Below are 24,734 nucleotides of genomic sequence, written 5' to 3' on the forward strand. Positions count from 1 at the left end.
CTATCGAAAATACGCACTGAAATGGCAGCACTGCTATACACTTGCACGAACAGCTGTTCATTTGTCAAAAATTTGTCTTTGGAGTGCCAATTGTTAAAATAAAACAAATTTTGCACATAAACACCGCTCGCTTGCTCACTTGTTGGGTCCGTAATTGAATAGGTAAGTTGAATTTAAATTCGTGATATTTGAACGCAGATATATGTATGTGAATGTTATTGCTCGTTTTCCGCATAAACGTTAACGCCGGCACGTAGTCATTTTTTATGACATGATAGAGATATACTGTATAATGGATTCTTGCATATAATAATAATAAAAAAGTGTCGTGAAATAGCTAGCCAGTTTTGCCAGTTTTCTTAAGTCCGTTTTTATTTAAGAATTTTAAATTACAAAAAAATGTGTATCACAATAAGTATTATGTTTTGTTTCGTTCCATTCCTTATTTTTAAAAAAATAAGAATAGTTCATAAAAAGTTAAAACGACGTGATTATATGTTTAATATTACAATAGAGCGTATTGAAAAACAAGACACGAATGCATTGCATTCGTTGCTTCCTAGTTTTGGCCATCCATGCCCGATGCGGGGGCGGCAAAGCTGTGGTTGTAGTTGTCGTTTATAATAATTATTATTTTTTGTGTAATTTTTTATGGTACATGTCACATGTGGGTATGAATTTGAGTGCCCAGGGCAACGGCAGCGATCAGCGAGTGTAGGTTTTAATGCCTGTAGAAAATTACACATGTTAGGGATGGATGTGGAGCTCTGACTCTGGCACACTTACGTCCATGGCAATGGCGCCCATAGAAGCCGGGCAGGCACTTGCATTTTTTATTGCTCACACAAATGCCATGCTTGCACTTGCAGGTGGAACGCTGTCGGCGTCCGATCTCACAGTGGTCGCCGCGCAGTCCGTTCGGACACCGGCACATATTATTGCCAATACATCGCCCACCGTTTTTACAGGGAATCACGCATTTGGCTATATTATTGGAAAATACATAACAACTATGTACAAAATTAGTCAAACAAAGGGCAAGCATAACTCACAATATTCACAGTGCAGGCCATAGTATCCCTTTGAGCATTGGCAAGTGTCCTTTTGTATGCATTTGCCTCCATTTAAGCACTTCTCCTTGCAAATACCTGCGCACAGAAAAAGTAAGAAATCGTTAACTTATCGCGTTTTTTTTATTGCAGCTAAACAATGCTCAGAAATATTTGTAGGACGCCTGGGCAACGGTTGACCCTGACGGCGGCAGCATCAGCCCGTTGGGTGCATTTAAGCAGCAATAGAGCTGCCACGGCTGCTTGCGGAACAGATGGAAAGTCAGCTGCCACAGACAAGCAGCAGCCATTACGGCCACGTGCTAATGCACTGACCGATGAAATCATACGGGTCGATCATGCCGGCGAACTGGGCGCTGATCGTATCTATGCCGGCCAAATGGCCATACTGGGCAACGGACCCATGGGTAAGACTATTGAGCATATGTGGGAGCAGGAGAAGGACCATCGCAAGCGTTTCGAGAATCTAATTCAACAACATCGTGTTCGTCCAACCATTATGACACCAATCTGGAATGTGGCTGGATTTATGTTGGGCGCCGGCACGGCCCTCATGGGCGAAAAGGCGGCCATGGCCTGCACAGTAGCTGTCGAAACAGTCATTGTAGAGCATTACAATGATCAGCTGCGTCAAATCATGGAATCACCCAATCCCGACAAGGTAAGCAAAAGTGGAGACACTTTAAAATCTGTAATAATAATGGCCTCTCTGTGATCAGGAACTGCTAGAGACCATAACGAAATTTCGCGACGAAGAGCAGGAACATCACGATACGGGCATCGAGTGTGGTGCCGAACAGGCACCGTTCTACAAAGCAATGACCGAAGTCATCAAGATCGGCTGCAAGACGGCCATAGCCATATCCAAGAAAATTTAAATTGGCTCCAATCTGCCGATTGCTCAACGCTGTGGCTCCTTTCGTGTACATACTTACTATATAACTCCCAAATTGTTTCGTTTTTAGCATTTAGGGTATAAGTATTAAAGATAAATGTGTAATATATAAAATTTTTGTACTTATATAACCTTTTGTTGCACCATATCTGAACGACTGGTCAAAACGATTTCGAAACTCATGCGAAAATAATTGTAGGTTCAGAAAATCGAAATCATCAGAAACAAAAGCAATAAACAAACATAAATGGAACTCCATTTTCTCGTTGCGAAAAATTGGATTAGAAAAACTAACAGGTACTTACCTCCCTCGCACTGTGTGCCTTGGTAGCCTTCGCGACAGGTACAGACCGATGGGGCCGTGCAGTTGCCGCCGTTCAAGCACTGGGGAAAGCAGAAGGCCGTCTGACAATACTGACCCGTATAGCCGACGTTGCACTTACAGATGTGCTGCTCGTTGCAATATCCGTTCTCTCCGCATTTCAAACTGCATTCTGGATCGGGAGCTTAAGTTTTTTTAGTTTAGTTCGATCGTTTTTTTGTTTTTGGCATTCAGAGTGTTTTTTGTGTATGTGTATGTGTGTGTGTGTGGGTTTGAATATATATACAACATAGATATTGGACTAGTCATTTGCATAGAGACAGACTTTTTGAAAATAGACAATGATCGAGAAGTGAAATGAGAGATCGGAATGGTAAGATATACATATATTGTATGTAAGAGTACATGCATACACACATAGAGTGTCTTGAGCATAAATATTACATCAAATTTGAAATGGAAATCAATATAGCTGGCCATATGTAAAACATGATATAAAAAGAAAATTACATATCTGACTGGGATACACTTTTACCCTAGGGTGCAGGGTATAAAAAGTTAAGAAATGTTAAAGCTCCAATTATTCAGGCCCCAAATTGCAGGATTTTCCTATAAACTAGTGAGCCCCATTTCCCCACTTTAGAGTGAAAAATTTCCAAAACCTACACTATCTATGTATATAGTTCTTACCGTTTGGGCTGTGCGTTGATCACCAATCAGTCAGAACAAACTGTTTTATATATACAAGTATATAGGTTTAAATCGTAATTTATAATAAAGAGAAACCATTTGTAATTCATGGGTACTTTAGTGTTGATCATTCTGAGTGCACCTCCGTTAAATAATGATAATGTTCTGTGAAAATATTGTTCTGCGCACAGATGCAGTATTCAACAAATTAAAACGACACTTGATTTCAAATTTCGCGCGACATATACAGTGCTGCCACTATTTACAGAGTAGCACCTCTAGATGGTTTGCGCAGTTTTATACATGAGAGCATAAGAGAGTAAAAGTGGAGAGATTGTGACGTCATGCCCACCGAATAACGGATCTGCGCCATGGCTAACTTGCCTGGTAGATTCATTTTACCACGGAGATCAAATATGTAAATACCTATAATATGGGATTCTGCACAGCTTTTACTGTCTTTTATATACATGTTAATGATGAAATGTTAATTTCCTCAATAAACATGATGTTTGATGAAATACTGATGTAATACTGCTACTTATTTTGTACATACATACATACGTTGTAATAACAACGACAATTTTAATAGTCACATAAAAATAATGAATATTAATGAAATTGTTAGATTTGTTTGTTGAATGCAATCAAAGTAAAGAGGAGGGAGAACGGGCATCGTATAATTATAATTCAATTCAATTCAATTTGTTCTATAATTCTTCATGTTGAGAAGATTGTTTACATCAAGACGCTAGTTAAACATTACAAAAATAAATAATGTTTTTCCGACTATGGAGCTACGAGAGATATGGGACATATTTTGAAAGTCCTTTGTTTTAAGGCCATTTGCCTATAGGCTTGACATTTTTGTATTTTCTGGGTATGCTCCGATTAACATAATTCCTAATTGAAATTTTTGTACCATGGAAAAAGATTTATGGGATAGTTTAAAATTTGCAATTGAAGAAAAACTGGTAGCATGGTATGTACATTAAAATAAGCATTATTTAGATAAATAGAATGCAAATTTTATTTGTTTTATTACTTTCTGGGGAATATTTTTTTCCTAAAAATGCAAAGAATGAAACTATTAAAAATTAATATAATTTTAACAATTATATAAACACTCTCTGTATGTATGTATGTGTGTATGAACGAGAAAGATGAACGTGTAAACGAGTGATATGTATGTAGAGGAGATTTGGATGTAGGTATGTATGTGTAACTCTAGCGATAGCATAAAAGTAATTAAACTCAATTGATACATATAAAGCATTTATTGACTTTTCATATACACTACCTTGCAAAGTTGTTAGTGAAGTAGGGTTGGAAGCGTCTATATCATACACACCTCTATGTGCGCATTCCTTTTTGAAGTTGAGACGTATGGGTGTGCCCGGGAGCGGTCTGTGCTTACGGTTTTGTATCTTTAGCCCAACATTGAACAATGCTGTGCCCGAGCTGTTTCCAGTGCAGGGCAGGAATATGCTAAAATCTAGCTTAGAGAGATATGCAGAAGGGCAAATCAAAAACATTGGTATTGGGCATGTTTTCCGAAAACCAGTTCATGTTACATGTCTGTACTTACTTTTCTGCTCCTGCGGTATACGGCCCTTCTTATTTATGGACAACGTGGGCGCCTTCAAGATGCTATCGTCCAGTGTTTGAAGCCGATCAAAATCATAGAAGTACTTGCGCCGGCCGGATTTCCAGGTAAAGTTCACATAATTTACTTCGGATGGTATCACCAGATAGTTGTAGAACGTGGTATCACGCAAATCGTCAGACACCTGGCTGTTGTGAATGGCATAGATGCGGTCCGAATAGCCCTGCGGAAAGTAGAGTGCTGCAATGTGATAAGAGGATGTCATGTTGTCATTGGAAGATTTAGTACACTTATTAATTCTTCAAATAAAAGAGCAAGCGAGAAAAATATAAAATACAACTTAGGTAATCTAGAAGCTAGTCTTCTTAGCTATGTTAGGGCAAGAATTAAATTTCTTGCTATTCCGTTCTACAATGGTGAGGTAAGCTCAGAGGAAGTTGGAGTTACAATATTTACTAACCACTCAGCATCTTGAGCTGCTGCTCATTGATCCACAATGAGATGCCATTTTCTTCCATGCGATTGTGGCGATTGTTGTTGCTCTGCTGACGCTTGCGCTGGCCACGACGCTGTCCATTTCCATGACCATGTCCATTGGCATTGCCATTACCATGCCCATGACCATGGGTACCGCTTCCAAAGCTGCCAGCGGCGCTGCTATCGTTCTCTATAAAGTCAAATCCATCGCTGGCATTGTGATTCTCTTCGGAGCTGCCCCCGTCTGCATAATCTCCTGATCGTCTATTGTTGTTATTGTTGTTGTTGTTGTTGTTTCGATGCTGATGCTGACGACACTCGAGCTGTCCAATGCACAGCAAAGTCTGCACAATCAGTACCACATAGAACCACTTGAAAAAACATCCAAAGCTGTGCTGTGGCATATTTCTAATCAATCAGAACGGGATGGTGGGGTTGGGGATGGGCGAGAGAAAATAAACAGATCACAAGAAAATTAATAGAGGCAACAAAGACATACAATAACTTCTTGGCTGCTACGGAATTCAGCCTCTGTTCGCATATTAGGGATATTGCTAAAGCACAACGCCTCCTCCTCCCCCTGCCCGCTGATGGAATATAAGTGCAATGCGATTGTGTTTGCTTATCTGGCTGCTTTTATATTCTTCCTGAATTGCGAATATTGAAAAATTCCACAAACTTTAAGGGAACTTTATATTCATTGCATACACATCTATCTCTATCTCGAAAGCTTGCGACCGCACTTAAAAAAGAATGAAAGTCTATTGGGATTCTAATATATCTTGATTGATTTCAGCCGAACCTGTCTGTTTGTACATCTGAGTTCCAATGGCTCTAATTTTCTAAAAATCTCAAAAAAAAAACTTTTTTAAACTACCTTAACCAAATTTAATATTTTGTATACATTTTGCAGGATCAAATTTTTGTTTCTTTATGTTTTCTTACCAAATAGTTAACATGCTCTTTTTTGGCCGCCCTTCCTGAACAAACACATGTAAAAATTAATAAATTTATTTCTTGTTGGCAGATTACAGACTCGGAAGTAAGATGTTTAGCCATTGTAGGCTAAGATCGTCTGTATAACTCTGTCCCAAAAGGGTAAAAAGATCTACTAGATTGTTGTGAATGTACAGCAACCAAAAGAATTCTAACAGATCTAACTTCGAATATATTTCTAATCAACATATCTGTCTATGCTTTTGTGTGCACTCAAGAATATTGATCTAGAAATGAATTCTTTTAATTTATTTTTGAAAACTATATTTTATTCAAAAAGCATAAACAAAAAAAACAAGTAAAAAAGCTAAAGTCGGGTGTCCCGACTTTGAAATACTCTGTACATATGTTTACAATAATTATAGAAAAAAAAAAAAATAAGAAAATTTAAAAAAATTTGATCGATTTTACCTTTCTCGGTATTCGAACTCACGTAAAGGGTATATAATTGCACATATACCAAGCAATTGCGTCTATGTTTATGCGCGTCTATTTGTGTCTGTGTAAGCATTTTCGCAGTCAACTAAACAGCAACATCAACAACAGCCGCGGGCAGCGCTTGAGCAGCGCTGCAGCAGCAAATATATTTATGGCTATAACTTCTTGTTAAATCGGTATATCATAGTGAAACTTGGCATACAGACACATAATAACCAACTGGGGGTATTTGCAAAATTTTATTTCGAAATTCCAAGAATTACGGGAGTTAGAGAAAATCACATTTGAGGGGGGAGAGGGGGGAGGGAGGGAAATTCCAAAATATACATTTTTTGCGTATTCACACATGGCATCTTGGACTAAAATTTGGTGTTCCTAGGTCTTATAGTCTCCGAGATATAGGCGATTATACGAATGGAAAATCGGGAAAACCCCCATAGGGGGGAAGTGGGGGGGGAAATCAAAAAAATAAAACAAACTCGTATAGCGTACACACATAAGGCATCTTTGTGCAATTTGGTGTCTCTAGCTCTTATAGTCTCTGAGATCTAGGTGATCATACGGACGGACGGACGGACAGACGGATAGAAAGACAGACAGGGCTAAATCGACTCGTCTTGTCATGCTGATCAAGAATATATATGCCTCCTTCTGCCTGTTACATTTTTCAGCTCGCGCAAACCTAATATACTCTTGTACATTTCATGTACAGAGTATAAAAAGATAATAGATAGATATCCTAACGAAAATTTCCTGCTACAAGAGATCGGTTCGACATTTCAGTTGACCGGAATTATTCGCCTATGTGAGAGAAGGACTGGAGTTTGTGTTTTTTTAGTTTATGAATTTTTTACTTAAAATTTTACAAGATTTTTTTGGCCGATTTTTTACTATAAAATTATTTCCACTATACAAAAAACACATGAAAAATATGGAAAAATAGGGAAATTTCGAATGCAATAAAATGAAAAAAAAAACTTGCTAAAAATAAGAAGATTTGTGATCGTGGAACTAATATAAATTTGGTAACGTGCGACATCGAGAGTGTAAAATTTAAGAATTTGAAATTATGTTTTCTTACATAAATGATAAATTTGTATATACTCGTGTATACTTTAAAATGATTGAAATCTAGATAAATAACACTGGGGAGAAAAATATGTAATTTTTCTAATGGGTGTTGCTCTCAGTTTGAAAATCAATTTATAGTACCAACTCTAGTAAATTTTCTAAAAAGAATTCGTATGCTTCTCAGTTGAATAGAATTTTTTACAAGCTAAAATGGAATGGGAGCCGTATCTGGGGTCGGGACAGTTATCAAAAGAACGTTATGGCTGATAAAGAAATCTAAAATCATTTTGTTTCGACAGTTCAGAACTGAAACTGCATTCTCTGAACTGTTATACCAAAACTATTTTTAAGAGACAATAATGCACAACGTTTTAGAATTAGTTGCATTAATATATATTGCCTCAGGTTTCCATAAAATCAGCGAACTGCTGGCCGGAAAAACAACTTATTTGCCCCGTTTGTGCCGTTGCCCAAAATCAACCTTAGCACTAAATATAGGGCTAGTCAAGAGTTATAAGTTGAGCATATTAACACAATATTTTCATGCCCATATATACATATATATAGGTATATATTCTCAACATTATATCTTCATAGCAATCTAGCTGATAAATTAACCGTAGCCATAAAATGGATGTATTTTTTCGTGATTTTTGTACAATGCGGCACAAATTCAAAATCAGATCTGCAATATTTTTGATCCGTTCAGAATCTAGGGGGGGTGCAGCTGCCCGCTTTGCACCTCCCTCGCTACGGCCATGCATACATATGGGTATACTACTTGTAGTATAGTTATATATGTGTGTAGTATCTGGTCTAACGAGCATACCCTTTGGCCCCTTGGTTGTATCCAAGGCCTCTCTGTGGGCATAAAACTCTGCACAAATGTTCGGAATATGTGACACACACATACACACAAATGTATGTACATATGGATATAAGTACATACATACATATACATGCATGCATACATATACAAATTGACGCGTCGTTCGGTGGCTGGTCGAAAAGTGCAGCAGCAGTTGATAAAGAGCCAGAGAGCAGGTACAGAGTCGTTAGCACTTGCTTGGTGTGAAGTTGCCCAACAGAGTCAACGGGGGGCAGGCTGTTGCTGCCACAACAGCAACAGCAACAACAATAACAACAACACGGACAGGGGATAAACGGCAAACAGCAACGGCCACAGCAGAAATTTAACGTAAATGAAAAACCAGGCGAACAAGTGCCAGACATTAAGACGATGGGACCGACCATCCAGCCAGCCAGCCAGCCAGACAGCCGGCCATCCGGACAGCCGACTGTCAAACCATTACGCGTACCTACATACTGTATGTATGAATGAGCCGCAGCGTGCAGATGATCGGGAGTTGCGGGGCGTTTAGGGGGGCGTGACGTGATGGCTCGCCAAGGCGGAGGCGGAGACGGAGGCAGGAAGATGATGACCAAGAAAACAAGTTAAGGTGTCTTAATAAGATCAAACATGGCGATTATGAGGAATTACTTTTGAGATAATGACATGTAGCTTTAAGTAAAACACACACACACACACCGACACACAAATAAGGAATGGCACGAAACTTACTAAGAAGACGGCCTTAATGGAAATATCGTATGTTCAATGCATCAGTATTATTACTTTTTGTATTTTTTGTGTTTTTTTTTTGTTGTTTTGTTTTCCTTAACTGTTTCGCAATTCATTTCAATTCCCTACACAATTAAATTCGGATCTGCTCCATCAAACATCAACTGAAATTAAATTGGCAAAACCAATGAGGTGATCGAGCGATCGCACTATCCGACGATCACGTGACCATTTGCGCCCAGATTAAATTACAAATTGGCAAACCAATCGCTATATAGTATATAACCGATCTAGGAACAAATATATTAAGAATTTATATTAAGAACTTAAAAGGTACTGCCCAGCAGCTGCTTAATTGGAGAAGGAAAGAAATTTAAAGAAGCCAGAAGTTTCCTTTAGTCGTAGCTAGGACGATGGCAGGACCATCAACACCAGGCAACACTAAGATCCAACCAAGCCTCTGTAAGAATCATTTTTGACGCATCTGTGATGCAGTTTCTAGAATCTCTTCTATGACTGAAATACTAGGCAGATGAGTTCCTTAATTGAATGGATTTAAATTAAAAAAAAAAATAATGTTTTGATGAATTACAAGCATTTTTCACATTCGTGAATCATGTTCATAAGAAAATCTGCCAAATATTTAATGAAATCTTCCTTCCATTTCATTTAAATGTGAAAGGTCACACAAGCAAGATCAAAGGGAGCTCGCTTTAAGTCAATTACTATAATTAAAATGGATTCATTATGTCGAATCGCATTGCGAGAGTGGGTGTTCATTCATCCAATGCTCGTATGTTTAAAGGCGAGTTTCGAAATGGAAATGGACAAAGGCCTTGGGAAATAAAGGAGTCTCCCCCTTCACGGATATCAACCCAATAGCTCTTTTGCGCTATTTCACTTACACGGAAACGGAATTCGCTTATTTCTCATTTCCAGAATTCGCATTTGCAGAAGAATAGTTTGCAATTTCAAAGAAAATAAGGGGCATTAAGAAAAGGAGGCAGTTGTGGATATATTCCGTTCCACTTGGGAAAGTGGGAAAGTGGGAATACAAGATGATTAAGTCCCACAATAATTATTAGTTGCTCAACAAAAAATGCCGTAGTTGGGGGAATTTTTCTGCCATTATATTGGTTCTGATCGAAAATACTTCGACACTATTTAATTTTCTACTTGGACAGCGGGTGCGGGGTTTAAAACTGTCCTCCTTGTATTTATAGGAGCTTACACAATAAATTGTGTCATAAGCAGGGCTAATCACTTTTAATGCAATATCTTAAGAGCTCAACAAGGGTATTTCGTATGTTCTGCGTTGATTTTCATTTCGTGGAAATATGCGCATAGGCTTAATTGATAAGCGACGCACGGGCAGGCAATTGAAAAACATGAAAACTAATTGCGTTTTATGATATAAATGCGAAATATATCGCAGTGAATTGAAATAAATGGAGATCAATTTCCATATACTCGTATGCGGCCTGAATTGCTATCAATTTATAAACGTTGATCACTAGTAGACAACTAATTTAGACTTCAAAATATTTTGGAACGCTGCTTTCAAAATTATTGGCGAGTAAACAAAACAACAGCCAGAAAACGAAAATTGAAAGACATATGAGCACGTTTTGGTTTTTCTATTAATATCTCAAGGCTTTATGACGTTATACTGGTACTAGACTAGATATGGTGTTAACAGTTTTCGATTTTTAGAAGCGGAGTTTTCTACTAGACCTTAAATGCTGACCTTGAGTTTATTTTATCGTCTAGTGTCATTAGGTCAGCAATATTCAAATCGGCTTATATGGGATATAGTCTGAAAGAAACTTCAATTTGCCGCTTGTATAAAAGTAACGAACTGAAAATGAACAGATTCGATGAAGCAATCGGAATAGAAAGGAACAAACAATTTGTCATTCACATGACAGAACACATGATAGAACAATTCCAATGCTACTATATAATTTAATAATTGTCAAATAGATGTTGCTCTAATTGTGGTCCTATGGGACTATGCAGGTACATAAAAGGATCTGCCACTTTTAGAAATACCCTAAATATAATGTCATTCAATTAATTGGCGGATTGGATCGCTCGCTCCTCACTTCATTCCCATTGCTATTCAATGATCTCAGAATGATAAGCAGTAGCTCAATGGGGCCTTCAATAGGGTGACAACAACACCAACAACAACAGCGGCAACAATAATAATAATAAAAAGCAATAAAAACAACAATATATGGTGCAAACAAACGGCAGGGGGGCGTGTCGTGACCACAGGAGCCAGGGACCAGGTGTATTGTCCACTCGGTCTTTGAGACTAAATAGAACAACGAATGAAGAAGTCAGGAGACAAAGTAGGTATTGTAATTGCTCGGAGAGGGGGAAGAGCGAGCGAAGACAGACAGACAGACAGACAGACAGACAGAAGGGGGCATTCGATTAACTTTTTAGCGTGAAAGAAAGAAATAAGAAATAAAGACAACAACAACAAGAACAACAATCAGAACAACGACTACAATTTGTTAGCTCTTTACGATTATTGCCTTTCTCACACCTTGTTACCAAGAAAATAAAGAACCAACAGCACCAGCAGCAGCAGCAACAGCAACAACAACAACTAGAACTACAACAAATAAGCGACGATGATATGTGAAAAAAAGAGAACAAGAAGCTGCATTTGCTGCCCGTCTTGTATCTTCTTCATGATTGTTCCAAGTCCCAGTCCAGCGAGCGACAGACAGTGGCAGCCGACGCACACACACACACACACACACACACACACAGACACACCCATGCACACATACATACAAACAATTGTATAGACGGAGACCAATAACTGGACAGAGGACAGACAGCTATGTATATATGTGTTGGAATACATATACATACATACATACATACTCGACTGCTGCTAAGGCACTGGCACTGGCACTGGCACTTGAGCACTGGTCAGTAATAATAATGATACATATACAACACACATATATAATACATATATACATATATATGTCACATGGCAGTGCATATTTGTACTATATAGAAAAAAAAAAGTAGCGCTGATCAGAGGAAATCTATATACTAAAACGAAGGGGGGAAGGAGTTATCATCATCGAAGGATGTCAAATGGTACACTTGCCTGACCCTCCTCTCTGGCCACCGCTCAGAGTCTATACTTGTAGTCGTAGTCAGCTCTATAAAGCGTTATTTGCCCGATACATCACACATATATATGTATGTACACACACACTCACAAGTTCAAGCGAGCAATCACACTAAAAACACCTTCAACAAATACTTTGGCAGTTCAGTATAGTAGAAGCGATCAGAAATCCGAAGTACGAAGTATTGAAATTTGAAATACCCTGAGTTTCATTTAATTTAGAACACCACTACCAATGAATCGTATATGAAAGGCGTATCAAATCATTAGGCAGGACTTCAAAGTATTACAATTATATTTCTGTTTAGAATATAAGTCATTATATTCATCATATGTCATTTACAATATACACATTTGTGTACCTAACAATTTAAAGATTTCAAAAGAGGTTTTTATACATAAAATGGGTTTAAACGTGGTATATATTGGCAATATATTGATATATATGTATAGAATATGTTGGTTCCAGCAAATTGAAAGATTTGTATAGTTTCATATGCGAGCTCAACAAGTTATTATGCTTACCCTAACAACCGTTAATAATGTCGCTTCATTAAAATATTATATTTTATAAGAATATTGTTTGATTAAAAAAACAAAAATCAACTTTCTTGGAAATCGAATGGAACCAAATATATGTTGATTTGGTAAACACGTACATTATTGTTCAATGCGGGTAGTTAATGGCTTTCTAAAGAATTATTACAGCTATATTATGCAATAATTTAAATTCCCAGAAATATGAAATATATATTTTAATAGTTCCTCTAACAATTAGAAGCTAAAACCCAAAGTCACAAACTGAAGCGGGATTTATGTAAATGGGAAAAAAACCAAACTTTTCAAATTCCCAGAAATATGAAATATATATTTTAATAGTTCCTCTAACAATTAGAAGCTAAAAGCCAAAGTCATAAACTGACGCGGGATTTATGTAAATGGGAAAAAAAACGAGACTTTTCAAAGTTTCTTTAGAAGTAAAATGAAAGTCATTCCTAAATCGCGCAAACTTTGCCTTCAGATAAAGAACATATAATATATTTATGCCGATGTTTCTCAGCTGCGTTCCCGAACCGAAACTATAGCATAGCGTAAGAGAACTATCAGGCGCACCTACAAAGTAGGTGTACTCTGCATTTAAGAACTGTAATAAATCGAATACTCATGTCCATGTGTCTAGCTATGAAGTGCTGGATATAAAAGCCACGCCGGACGCCGGAGGACGGACAACGAACAACGGAGACGCAAAGACGACCAATAACGAGTGTCTCCGAGTGGGCTCAAGTGCCACCGCTGGCACCTACCTTTGGAGAGGGGCAGAGGTGCGGAGATGCAGAAGCTGCTTCACAGAATCGATGATGTTGATGTTGTTAGATTGTGTGCGTGCGCGCGTAAGTGTGCGTGCGTGTGTGTGTGTCTGTGTGCATGAGACAGCCAGCCAAGGAGTTTTGCAAACCATCTTTATACTCTGCATCCAAAGGGCTATGGGCAATATGTATTGGGCAGCGATATTTGTCACACATAAGGGAGGAAAGTAATGGAGTCAATGAGAGTTAATCCAGCTATGTTCTTCTCGATCGCAGAGACTCCCCAGGATCTGAAGACAGCAAATTTCGCATGAGGGTGTCGAAACAATTGAATATAAAAGCTGTATTATTAAGTTATATGACCATATCTATAATAAAGACCATGAATTGAAAGATAAAGATATGGGCACTAAATATTTTCAATTTTGATACAGGTTTTTGGAACGGTTCGTAACATCATATTGTTTATCATTTAAAAAAAATAATAATAATGAATTATTTCCACGGCTATTTTTCTTAACGACAAAAATAAATACAATTTTAGTTTTGTTTTTGACTGCCAAAAATTGTTATATAAAATATACCTGAGGGAATGGAATATAGAAGTCTATTAAACTGATCCTGTCCTGATCTAGAGTATACCATAGTTGTGTGAAGAGGACTGTATGGTTCTATCTTCATCTCTTTTCGTTCTTTTTTATTTGAGAAGAAAAAAAGCATTTTTTTTTTTTTTTTGATTCGACTCTGCAGGAAGCATTCAAGTGGCAAAGCGACCGGCCGGCAAGAACATGGACATGGTAAGAGGCATGATGGCCAGTAAAAACGGCAGCGGTTGGGAAGCGTTCGCAATCAAATGGCAACAATAACGACGCTAGTGACTTTCACGCCTTTTAAGCGCGCCAAAACGGAGACAACAACAACGGCAACAGCAACAGCAACAGCAACATCGGCAACAAGAGGCACAATTCAGAGAACAGGTACAGCATTCAATGCAGGCTTATATATGTATGTATGTATGTATGTATGTATAATCGTCTTCAGGAGACAAAGCGGCACCAATAATTTTTGTTGCCATGTGGACCAGTAGCAGCAATTATAGTGTTAACGATCCTTGTTTCTAATTGTTATGGAAAAGGGTGTTGGAATATGGCGCGATAAGATTTCCAGTTGCCAAAATCGACTCTGGCGACTGACGAGAGAAGCTTCAAGGTCAGCATAAAATTAGGATCGTGTCTGAAGTTCATGATTGCCATTAATCACAAAATAAGGTGAAGCAGATAAGCAAGAGTGATTTATAATTTCGAATTTTTGCTCAGCTTGAATATCTAAAGAAATTGTCCAGCACAATGCATATGTATGTATGTATGTATGTATGTACATACTTATGTATTAATGCTCATTTTATGTACATATGTATGTATGTATGTGAACGCAAATATGTAAATACAAATATACAATCGAAGGAAGCCAATCAAGTAAACAACACTTATGACATACTCGTACATATGTATGTACATATGTATTTTAATTGAAAGCTCCAACATTGATCGATCGATAGATAAGAGATAGCGTCTAAAGTTGACTAAATCAATCAACACATAACAAATAAGAAATCGTTCAAGTTAAAGTTTTCATTTCAATCCGAATAAGCTTAGCTCTGGCTTATTATATACATATACGTCAGTTTTATAAAAACTAAGACATTTTTGCATTTTAATTTCAACATTTTTAACTTTCTGGCAATTACGTATACGCAATTTTTTCCTTCTTTTTTTACTGTCTATTTTATGGATGCGGCATTATTTATTGCCTTTTTTAGCATATTTTGTTCGAAACACACACAAAAATGGCAATGAACACAACTGAAATTAACATTTAATGTCAAACACACACGGACACACAGATACGGGCCCAGAATCACTTTGCCAATATTTAAAACATAAATTAAGTAAAACTACAAAAAAAAGTAAATAAATAAAGTCGCAAAGCGGTTGCAAGCAAGCTTCCAGTATAACGAACGATATTCAGCCTGCGGGATGGAGAGCGAGTCGGGCAGAGTATTGAGCAAGTGGCAAGAGAGTTGTTTACGGAAGCCGCAGTACCGTTCGAAACCGTTGATGAGTTAATAACTGCCGCCGCGATCGAGGGACCTCGCGTCTATATCGCTCGCTGGTAAAACTTCGACTCGCCAAGCCGGCGACCAGCTCCGATGGTCAGAGGCTCGTAATACTGCTTTGGCGTTGCCATCTCTAAGGGCTCTGCTAGGCTGGCACCGCTTTAAACCCTCGCTCCAAAGCTGACTGTTATATAATGCAATTCAATTGTCCGACAATTTATTATTTACAATCCACAGAAACTTGCCGATTAAATAAAAAGGAACGTGTTGCCAATTATTATAATTAATTACTTTAGTTTATTGTGTGCTCTTATGAATAATCTCAACATAAGGATACAAATCGATATACATAGAATGTCTATCCGTCCGCCTGTCTGTCCGGTGAACACCGAGCACTATTGAGCCACAACAGCTACAGACTCCGAACTTGGTGTGTGGCCTCCTTTGGCGCATATTTAGACCAAGTTTATGACAAAGCATATTTTATAATATAACTGCTATAGGATGGATCCGTGATGATCCGTGAACAAATTATTATTATTATTAGGAAGTATTATTAATGTTTCATTATATTATGAATCTTCATTGTAATTCGCGTACTGTATTGCCTGGTTGCCCTAGAAACGACTTTAACATTCATGCGATATATTTTTATATTTATTCACATAGTTGGACTGCAAGCAATAATAACAGCACAGAAACGAGTTTCTATATATACCTTGTAACACACTCATATATTGGGGAATTCAACTTATGAAAAACAAGAGAAACATGAATTTCCTTTTTGTTTTGTTGCAGAACGCTTGCATTTTAAAGTCGTTTTTTAATTTTTGGCTGCCCATAAATATGTATCTATGTGTGTATATCCATTCTTACTCTTTAATAAGCCTAAATTACACTTGAAACCCAACTTGAATTTTGAAATAATTGTTCTTATACTTTTCGAATTGGTAGAAATGAATTCACCAATTGGTTTGCGTCTTGGCTAAGCTGGATAGCAAACTTTGGTGAATTGCTTACCATTTTCCTGTACTACTGCTGGTGGCCTGCCCCAGCTTGAATGCGTTTTTGTAGGAAAAACAGCAGCAACTTCTTAATAGCGCATCAACAAATAGTTAGTTGAATATGATAAAAATATAAAATAAATCGAAGGTAAGTAAGTGTAGTCAAAATAAAATCGAAAATAAGTGAATACCGTGTTTCCGGTATTCGCACTGCTTTATGCAACACACCACAAGCATTGATAATGCAGTGAGATAGTTTGAACTGCACTCAACTATTGCCACACTGTTTAATTTAGAACGGCGGTAAATTTCCCATATGTTTTAGAACTAAATACGACAATCAGGGAGTATCGTATATGTGACAGCCATTTTTACGCTCTGTTAACACGATAACGATAGCGCTGCCTTTTCATTCCAGTTTCAGGGCTACCGCGCAGCTATCGACACAAGTGTGCTGCATTATTATTTTTTTATATATATTTTATTGAATTAAATGTATAAAAGTTTTAATTAAATTCGTAAAAATGCGCAATATGAAACGTGCACTAATAAGCAGCAATGAGAATCGCTGCGCAATTGAAAAGTGTGATATGCAAAACGCGAGTTTATAAATAAAATTTTTTTGGGTAAAGAAATCGTAAACAGTCTTGGAGAGCGACGCACACACACACATGCATATGTGTGTATGCTATGGTATATGGCATGCACATACATACATACATATGCATATGTATATATAAATCGAGTGAAATGTTTAAGTAGCGCCCCCGCCAACAACAGCCTCAGCATCCATAAACAACATTATTTAAAAATGAGTGTACCACGCGTTTTAAATATGTATAACAATTTTAGCTGCAAAGGCCTAATAAATGATAATTTTGTGAAAATGAATGCACAAAGCATTATGGTACAAACAATCTAACAATTTTTCTAAATTATAAACATTAAAATAAAAATCAAAAATCGTTACAATCGGCACAACCCGCAGTGCGCACACAAAAGGTCGGCAGCGCACCGGCAGAGGCTCCGGCAGCGCACCGGCGGCAAGAGCAGCAGCAGCAGCAGCAGCAGCACCAGCAATAGCAATAGCAATAGCAATCGAAGTAATAACAAAATCAATGCATAACAACATTGCAAGGATTAGGCAACAAAATTGGATAAAATGAACGTCTTGCAGAAAATTGGTAAGTTCAAAAACCAATGGTTCCGCCTATTATGGAGGAGTTAAAGTCCCGTCGGCAGCATCAAACCCACCGCAATATGCTCACACAGGCACAGGCACAGAACACACACGCACGAGCTCCTCCACAAGCTCTTTTATTTGTGAATATGTATGCATGTGTGTGTGTGTGTGTGTATGGGGTATACACAAGTGTGCGTGCTGTCACTGGTGCTGCCGCAGACGCGGACGCGGACGCAGCCACAGTCGTTGCCGACGTCCGACTTTAGCCGTCTACTCGGTTTTCCTGTTAAAACAACAAATGATTCATCTGAAACGCAATGCAAAACGTTCATGCATATGCATGTATAGCATGTATATGTGTGTGTGAGTGTGTGTGTGTGTGTGTAACTGTAAAAGTTCTTAACGCCGTCTGCGACTTCTTCCTTTTTCGTATTTGCCACCCACACTGGTTCGTTCAGGTTGTCCAAAAATGAAAATAAAGAAAGAAAAATAAAGCAAATGTGCAGTCAGTCGCTTTATGCCTTTTATCAACAAGTTTATTTTTAGTCTTTCTCCGCCCGAAGGAAGTGTTCAAATGAATCAACAATTTTTGTTGTACACAGACTCTGCCTCCATCTATTGCAGCATCATCCCCCTCCCTCTGTTGCCATCCATGCAGTAAGATGCTGCACATGTGTTGTTGTCCCGTGCGCCATACTTCAAAATACATAAGTTTGATTTTTAGTTCTCTGTGCGTTGTCATGGCATCGAGGATGTTGCACAAAAGTTGGCGCATGCCCCATTAAGAATACTCTGTAACAAAAAGAAGTATCTATAAAATGATGTAATGCAACTTTATTTGGCCTGTCTGTGTGCTGATCGGTATAAAAGGTTATCTTGTGAGACCGGAGAACTCTTACTTAGATCATGGTTTCGACTATGGCAGATCGTATAGATAACGACTGGCCCTATTTACATATGTATATACCAACCAAAACAGTCCCAAGCTGTTTACCCCAAATGGTAAAAAGGTATATAAGTTTAGTGGAATATGGTGCTCATATTTTGGACTTGTTAATTTTCAATACTCGTCGACGAAAGAAAAACCACTGAACTGTATAATATCTATACATAGTTGTTAGATTAACATTAAATAAAAATACTTGTTACTGTAAATGTTCTTGTTTTTATATTTTTTGCGTACTTAATATCTGTTTGGAATTGGATAAAAAAAAGGATTAGATTTCCCATTTCAGTTATAGTTGCTCTTATCGGAATGGACGATACTAGATCCAGTGTTACAAAGTTAAGTTCGAAAAATGGCACGTTAACATTTGTAACAAGTAGTTAGGGGTGTGGCAGATCTCATGTTATAAGGATACACAAATCGACAGAGACCTTTCCCGTATGATTGATAACTTTTCAACCATACAGACTAGAAAGCGCAAACGTTGCCTCTAGACTAACCTAATGAAAATTATCTAAAGTCTACCTATTTTATGTAGTGCCATAAGAAACGATCGATGCAAAAATCACCTTTCGTATTAGAACTTCTTTGTCTATTACGATCCTCTATCTCTATTCCCTTATATTAAAAGTTAACAAGATAAAATGTTACATTTGAGCCTGAAGTCTACACGTACTCGCATAACTCTGCGTACAGACAATAAAAAAAAAACGAAAAATGTCAGCTTTAATTCTAAATATGTACATTAAACTAAAGTTTTGTGAATTACATAGGTTTAGTAATTTTCTTATTTATTACTGCTTTTTAATCATTAACATAAATATTGGTATATTTTAAATAATTTTTTTATACAAAATATTTATCAGAAAAAAAGATAAACTTGATCTGCCTACAGTTTCAAAGGAATATGAAGACCAAGTTTGGCTATTCTAACTCTTATACTTCCTGAAATCCTTGCGTTCATACAGACAGACATGGCTATATCGTTCATAGTGTTGATATGTTTTCATAGTGATTAAGAACATATAGTATATCGTTTGTGAGGTCTGTCACGCCTTCGTCTATGTGTTACATACATTTGCACTAAACTAGTATACCCTTTAAGCAATTATTCCCGTCTCTAGGACATAACTATTCGTCAATTCAAGAGCTATACATTTTTTGTTAAGAAAGAGGGCGATGGTTCGAAATCTGATTGCAAGTGTTCGACCATTTTGCTTATCCAAAGTGGACAGAAGGGGGATTGGCAGAAACCGAAGAAGTGCCAGTAGCATTTGTAGATAAAATACAAGTACATTAATATTTAAAACGAAGTTCCTCAAGAGCTGATCTATCCAGATGCCACCATACATTTAAAGGAACAAAACTAAATGCAATTGATGGTGCTTTAAATTGAAAGTAAGGCCCAAATGCTTCATCGACAAGGAACCCCTAGAGCTTAGAAGAACCTGCATAGCAGGCTTCAAAGACAGATAGGTATATCGAAATTTCTTAATCGACGTGCTGATGAAGAATATACATAGGTACTCGTAAATACTTTGTTAGGTATTTCTTGGTGTTATAAAGACTAATACCCGTTTAGCCTTTGCGCACAGGGTATAAATAAGATTAAAACGGGCATTCCATTCTTGATATACGCTAACAAAGACCACATTGCTTATGGTATGATGTTTGTAAAGCCGTCTTAAAAACTATTTTATTTATAAATATACCAGATACCCGAATAGAACATAGGCAAGTTTCTAAATAAAATCAATGATGTTGCAAATGTTGAATTAAATCGGACAACTATATCATAAATTTGCCATAGAAATGATCAGGTTTGTTTAGGTTGTAAATAAACGGTATATCTATACTTATGTATATTACAAGTATTAGGGATTTCAAAGGAACACTTGTAAGGGCATATAAGCATCAGCGAGCCTCTCCCAAGCTAATTTATATTTGTTTGTCCGCTATTATACGCTTGGCTATAAGACTGACAGTAAATGGGTATATAGCTCCTCCTCCTGTTGTTGTTGTTGTTGCTGCTGCTTTTGTTGCTTTTAATAGCTTACCGAGTATTAAAGTGCAACGCCTGCAATGCGTGCAAACGTAAGCCACGACACCATTGCCATTTGGCTTACGATTACTTTTGATTGATAAGCTGAGCGCGAAGAGCAGCGTTGTGATAGCAGCGACAACAAAAACAAATGCCACTCACTCCCTTCTTTTTCTTACCACCAAACTAGTTGCTTCTTGCTCGTACGAATATAAGTCGCCATTGTCATGCGACTGTTTAAATGACTACAGCAACAACAACACACACGCTTTGCAAACTCATACACTCATTGGCTTGTTGAAAATCGTAGCTTCTATGCCTAAGTACCATAGTTCATTGAAAGTGTAAATGTTGATCGTTTTAACGCTCAGCTGACAACAGTCGGCAGTAGTCGGCGGTAGCAGCAGCGCACAGTGGGGCAGTCCAGCAATTAGCCCGAAATAAATTCCATGTTTGTTGCCATAAACCGAAACAAAAACATTGTATTATGAGTACGAGCTGAATGAATGTTACACCTAATTCTGTTTTTACACGATTGTGATATAACACGGTTTAAAAATTAATAATTGCATATATGTATATTTCTTTAGAGATAAGCAACCAATCAGCGATTTTTTCATATGATCATTGTCTTTTTTACACGGCTGTTTCTGGAAACAATCTTCCGTGTAAAAACAGAATTAGGTGTATAGCTGTATATAGTATGTGAGATACGCATGCATATGAGCTTACGATCCAAGGCTCAAATTAAGATTAATTATTACTAAAATAATGCAAGCACTAGTATTTTATTTGGTAGACATGGGATCATTCTAAAACGGCTCGGAGCCACTCTTCAAGCTGTGTCTCTTAAAAGAGAGTGACTCACCCATTATTTTTAAGTGTTATGCAGATCATATATAGTATTATTATATTGTCCAACATAATCTAATAATATGTATCTTTTTATTTACAATATGTATTTATTAGAGGAAACATACTGGGGAGTTCCAATTTAATCGAAACTTTTAAAAAATATAAGCCAGGAACTTGTTGTTTTCGGGTGCCGGTTAAAATGTTTATTGATGTAAAGGAGATATGGACTTTGTTGGAAGGCTTTTATTTGATCAAGGCACACTCCTTTCATTCCCAATGTATAGGATAGGGCTACATACAGGGCAGTAGTTGATGGTAATTGTTGGTAAAAAGAAATCTAATACAAACAAATCCTCCCTCCATATACCGTTTAAAAAGTTCTATGTTGTAGCGCTGCTTAATTCCAATTCCATAACTTTCAATTAATGCTTAGGCTGATCTTGCTGTTCTTCCGTTTACTTATATCTTGTTATTTCAAAGATAAAATATTGTATGTATGTATGTTGGCTTTTGGAGATAAACTCAGATTTCACTTCTCGGATATTATGTTGATAGATATAAACTAGTAGGTACTAGCCATGGTAATCAAAGTAAGAGCCCATTGTGCAGTGGCGGTGACAACATTGTTTAGTCCGCCCCTCCAGTCCGCCTCATGGCGTTGCCCCTAGCATTGCTCGGGGCGATTAGATTGTAAAAGCGCGTCTGTTGGCAGTGCACGGTGCGGTCCGCTGGCTATGGCGATGGCGATGGCGATGGAAGCGGCGACAACAACACCGACAGCGACGGTGATGACGACGACGACGACGACGGTGGCAGCGGCGGCAGAGCGCGTTTCGCTCATCAACATCAGCACAGTTGGCCGCCACAGCTGGTGTGTGTGCTCGAGGTTCGGTTGGTAATCAACGTGAACATGAGCGAGAGCTCAGTCAGTAGTACGCGAAATTTTCACATCAACGGTGGCGCAAAACGTACGCTCGTGACCGATAGCAGAGACAATAAGGTTGTTACCGCCCATATCCACCTCCAGTGATATTTGAGGGCGGCGGACTATGATATCATATAGCACGTAGCCAGGCAGGCGAGCGCGCGATCCGTTTGTTTTTTCGCTACTTCGAAACTCCATATCGTGCGCCAATGATGATTGGGATGCAGTATACTATATATGAATATGAATCCGTATATACACGAGTAGTCTATACAAGTAGTATGTGAGCTCGATCGTGTTCTCAGCGTTCTCATGAGTGTCAGCTGCTGTCATCGTGTATTATCGTAATTTGCATTTAAGTTGCAAGTGCTTCTTTTTTATATTTTTTGTTTGTACTTTTTTTTCTTGCTACTCGATTTTTATATCATACATTATTGTTATTATTGCTGTGCATGTGAATCAAGCCAAAGGTACGAGTACCAGGGAGTGTATTTGTGGGTGTGTTCAAGTGAATTGAAAGCTCAGTCAGACAGACAGACAGACAGTCAATCAATCAATCGATTGATCTGATCTGATCGGTTCGGATCGCATCTGAATGTGAATCAGCATTAGAATCAAAATCAGTATCAGTATCAGAACCAGACAAACGTATTGTTGTCGCTGATGCGTTCGCTCCAATTTCATGCCTATAATAGAATGTGTGATTGTTCATACATATTGGCAGTATACTATATAGCCCGCCATCGTGACCCGCAATCGTTTGCGATCTTTATAAAATCATCAAATTCGACGTCGACCCGTTTGCCGACGAGGGTGTGTGCGATATGCGTGTTTTGAACACGGAATTGCGGCTGCGCTTCAAGAATCGAAAGCCCCGTCCGTTCAATCGTGCGGCAAGTGCCGATGATGCGGCAGCGGCAACGGCGGTACCCTCTGATCTCTCGCCAACGGAGGCAACGGCATATGTTGTTACCAATCGTACGTATTCCATAAGCAATAATCTATTATACTCGTATTCTTTTTAATTGTTTCAAGGGCTAGATCTAGGCAATAGATTTGGATCAGCTTTTAAATGAACATTTCATTCGCATTATGAAACATATTCACGCAAGCTTTTTCTGTTTCGAACTACACACACACACATTGTATATAAGTATATTGTGGATGATGTTAGCACCGATATAACCAAATATATAGTCAATTTCCTACTGACATATTACATGATAATAATAATATCTGAGCATTCCAGCCCAAATCGAACTCTAAATAATAATTGATCGATTCTCTATCAGGGTGGTATTCTATTTCTATTTGGTACCTATAGTTGAAAAACAATATCGTTATTCGCCTGTTCTTATCTCTGCTAATGTACTCATTACCCAGATACATTATGATACTCGGCACACATATGTAAATAATCAGCAATTAGCGATATTTTCATTAAAAAGTGCTGGTTTTTTAACTTATAACTACTTTGTCAATCGACATACTAGTGCCGTTAAATCAATAACATTTGCCAATGTTTACAATCAGTTAAAATTGCGAATTAATTAGAAAACATTTATTCGTTTACCAACACTGCTAAATTAACGCCGGCAAGTTAAACTAACGCGAAAATAACATTAGAAAAACGCATTATAGACCTTAAGCTGAGCCACAAATTTATTGTTTGAATTGAAAATTGCATTAAAATGGAAAATGAATTAGCATACTTGAAGTTATTTATTATAAATGCTAATAAACGCTATCATATCAATCACTGACGAGCACGAAGAAGCCGTACATCGAGTATTGACGGCTTTAAATACAGCATTGGGTGTTGAAATAGCTCTAGCCCTAGTCCCAGATGTGTTTAACATAACTTAGTTTTTACTTTTATATAACTTTTGAACAAAACTGCTGTTTTTCAGTAGAGAAGCACATATCGATATGCTTTTCTGTCCAATTCGCTGCGCTATATTCGCATTTAGTGTACTATAAGGGGTCTAATGGGTTAACTAACGCGTAACGAATCTGTTGATTCATTTTTGTTTTTTACGATACAATA

At 37.7% G+C, this 24,734-nt stretch overlaps 3 protein-coding genes across 10 annotated transcripts in view; 2 read left to right on the top strand and 1 right to left on the bottom strand.

Moving 5' to 3' along the window:
* Positions 1-52: 52 nt before the first annotated feature.
* Positions 53-2,096, top strand: LOC115628803 (5-demethoxyubiquinone hydroxylase, mitochondrial). Of its 2 annotated transcripts, XM_030525015.1 has the most exons (3): positions 53-162; positions 1,203-1,731; positions 1,790-2,096. In XM_030525015.1, the coding sequence occupies exons 2-3, from the start codon at positions 1,210-1,212 to the stop codon at positions 1,946-1,948; spliced, it is 681 nt and encodes a 226-aa protein (XP_030380875.1). In that variant the 5' UTR covers positions 53-162; positions 1,203-1,209; the 3' UTR covers positions 1,949-2,096. The 2 variants fall into 2 exon arrangements, with proteins under 2 accessions (XP_030380875.1, XP_030380876.1); XM_030525016.1 differs by lacking the exon at positions 53-162 and having other exon boundaries at positions 1,124-1,731.
* LOC115628802 (protein shifted) lies at positions 346-15,797 on the bottom strand. 5 transcript variants are annotated; one of them, XM_030525014.1, is made up of 8 exons: positions 15,720-15,797; positions 5,044-5,468; positions 4,566-4,823; positions 4,329-4,472; positions 2,271-2,459; positions 1,053-1,148; positions 787-984; positions 346-728 (listed from the first exon to the last, which is right to left on the bottom strand). In XM_030525014.1, exons 2-8 carry the CDS (start codon positions 5,462-5,464, stop codon positions 706-708), a joined length of 1,329 nt encoding a protein of 442 aa, XP_030380874.1. In that variant the 5' UTR covers positions 5,465-5,468; positions 15,720-15,797; the 3' UTR covers positions 346-705. The 5 variants fall into 5 exon arrangements, with proteins under 5 accessions (XP_030380874.1, XP_030380873.1, XP_030380872.1 ...); XM_030525013.1 differs by having other exon boundaries at positions 2,271-2,471; XM_030525012.1 differs by having other exon boundaries at positions 4,278-4,472.
* Positions 15,798-17,789: 1,992 nt separating this feature from the next.
* Positions 17,790-24,734, top strand: part of LOC115628806 (guanine nucleotide-releasing factor 2) — a 36,240-nt gene continuing 29,295 nt past the window's right edge. For 2 of the 3 annotated variants that reach the window (XM_030525019.1, XM_030525021.1), the window contains exon 1: positions 22,739-23,665. In XM_030525019.1, coding sequence (XP_030380879.1) covers positions 23,512-23,665 — 154 coding nt within the window. In that variant the 5' untranslated portion in view covers positions 22,739-23,511. Of the gene's footprint in view, positions 17,922-22,738; positions 23,666-24,734 lie in introns of those variants that run through there. The other variant, XM_030525020.1, reaches the window with a different exon arrangement.

This window comes from Scaptodrosophila lebanonensis, unplaced genomic scaffold (genome assembly GCF_003285725.1).
Source record: "Scaptodrosophila lebanonensis strain 11010-0011.00,11010-0021.00 unplaced genomic scaffold, SlebRS2 tig00000129-arrow-arrow-pilon, whole genome shotgun sequence".
Taxonomy (NCBI): Eukaryota; Metazoa; Arthropoda; class Insecta; order Diptera; family Drosophilidae; genus Scaptodrosophila; species Scaptodrosophila lebanonensis.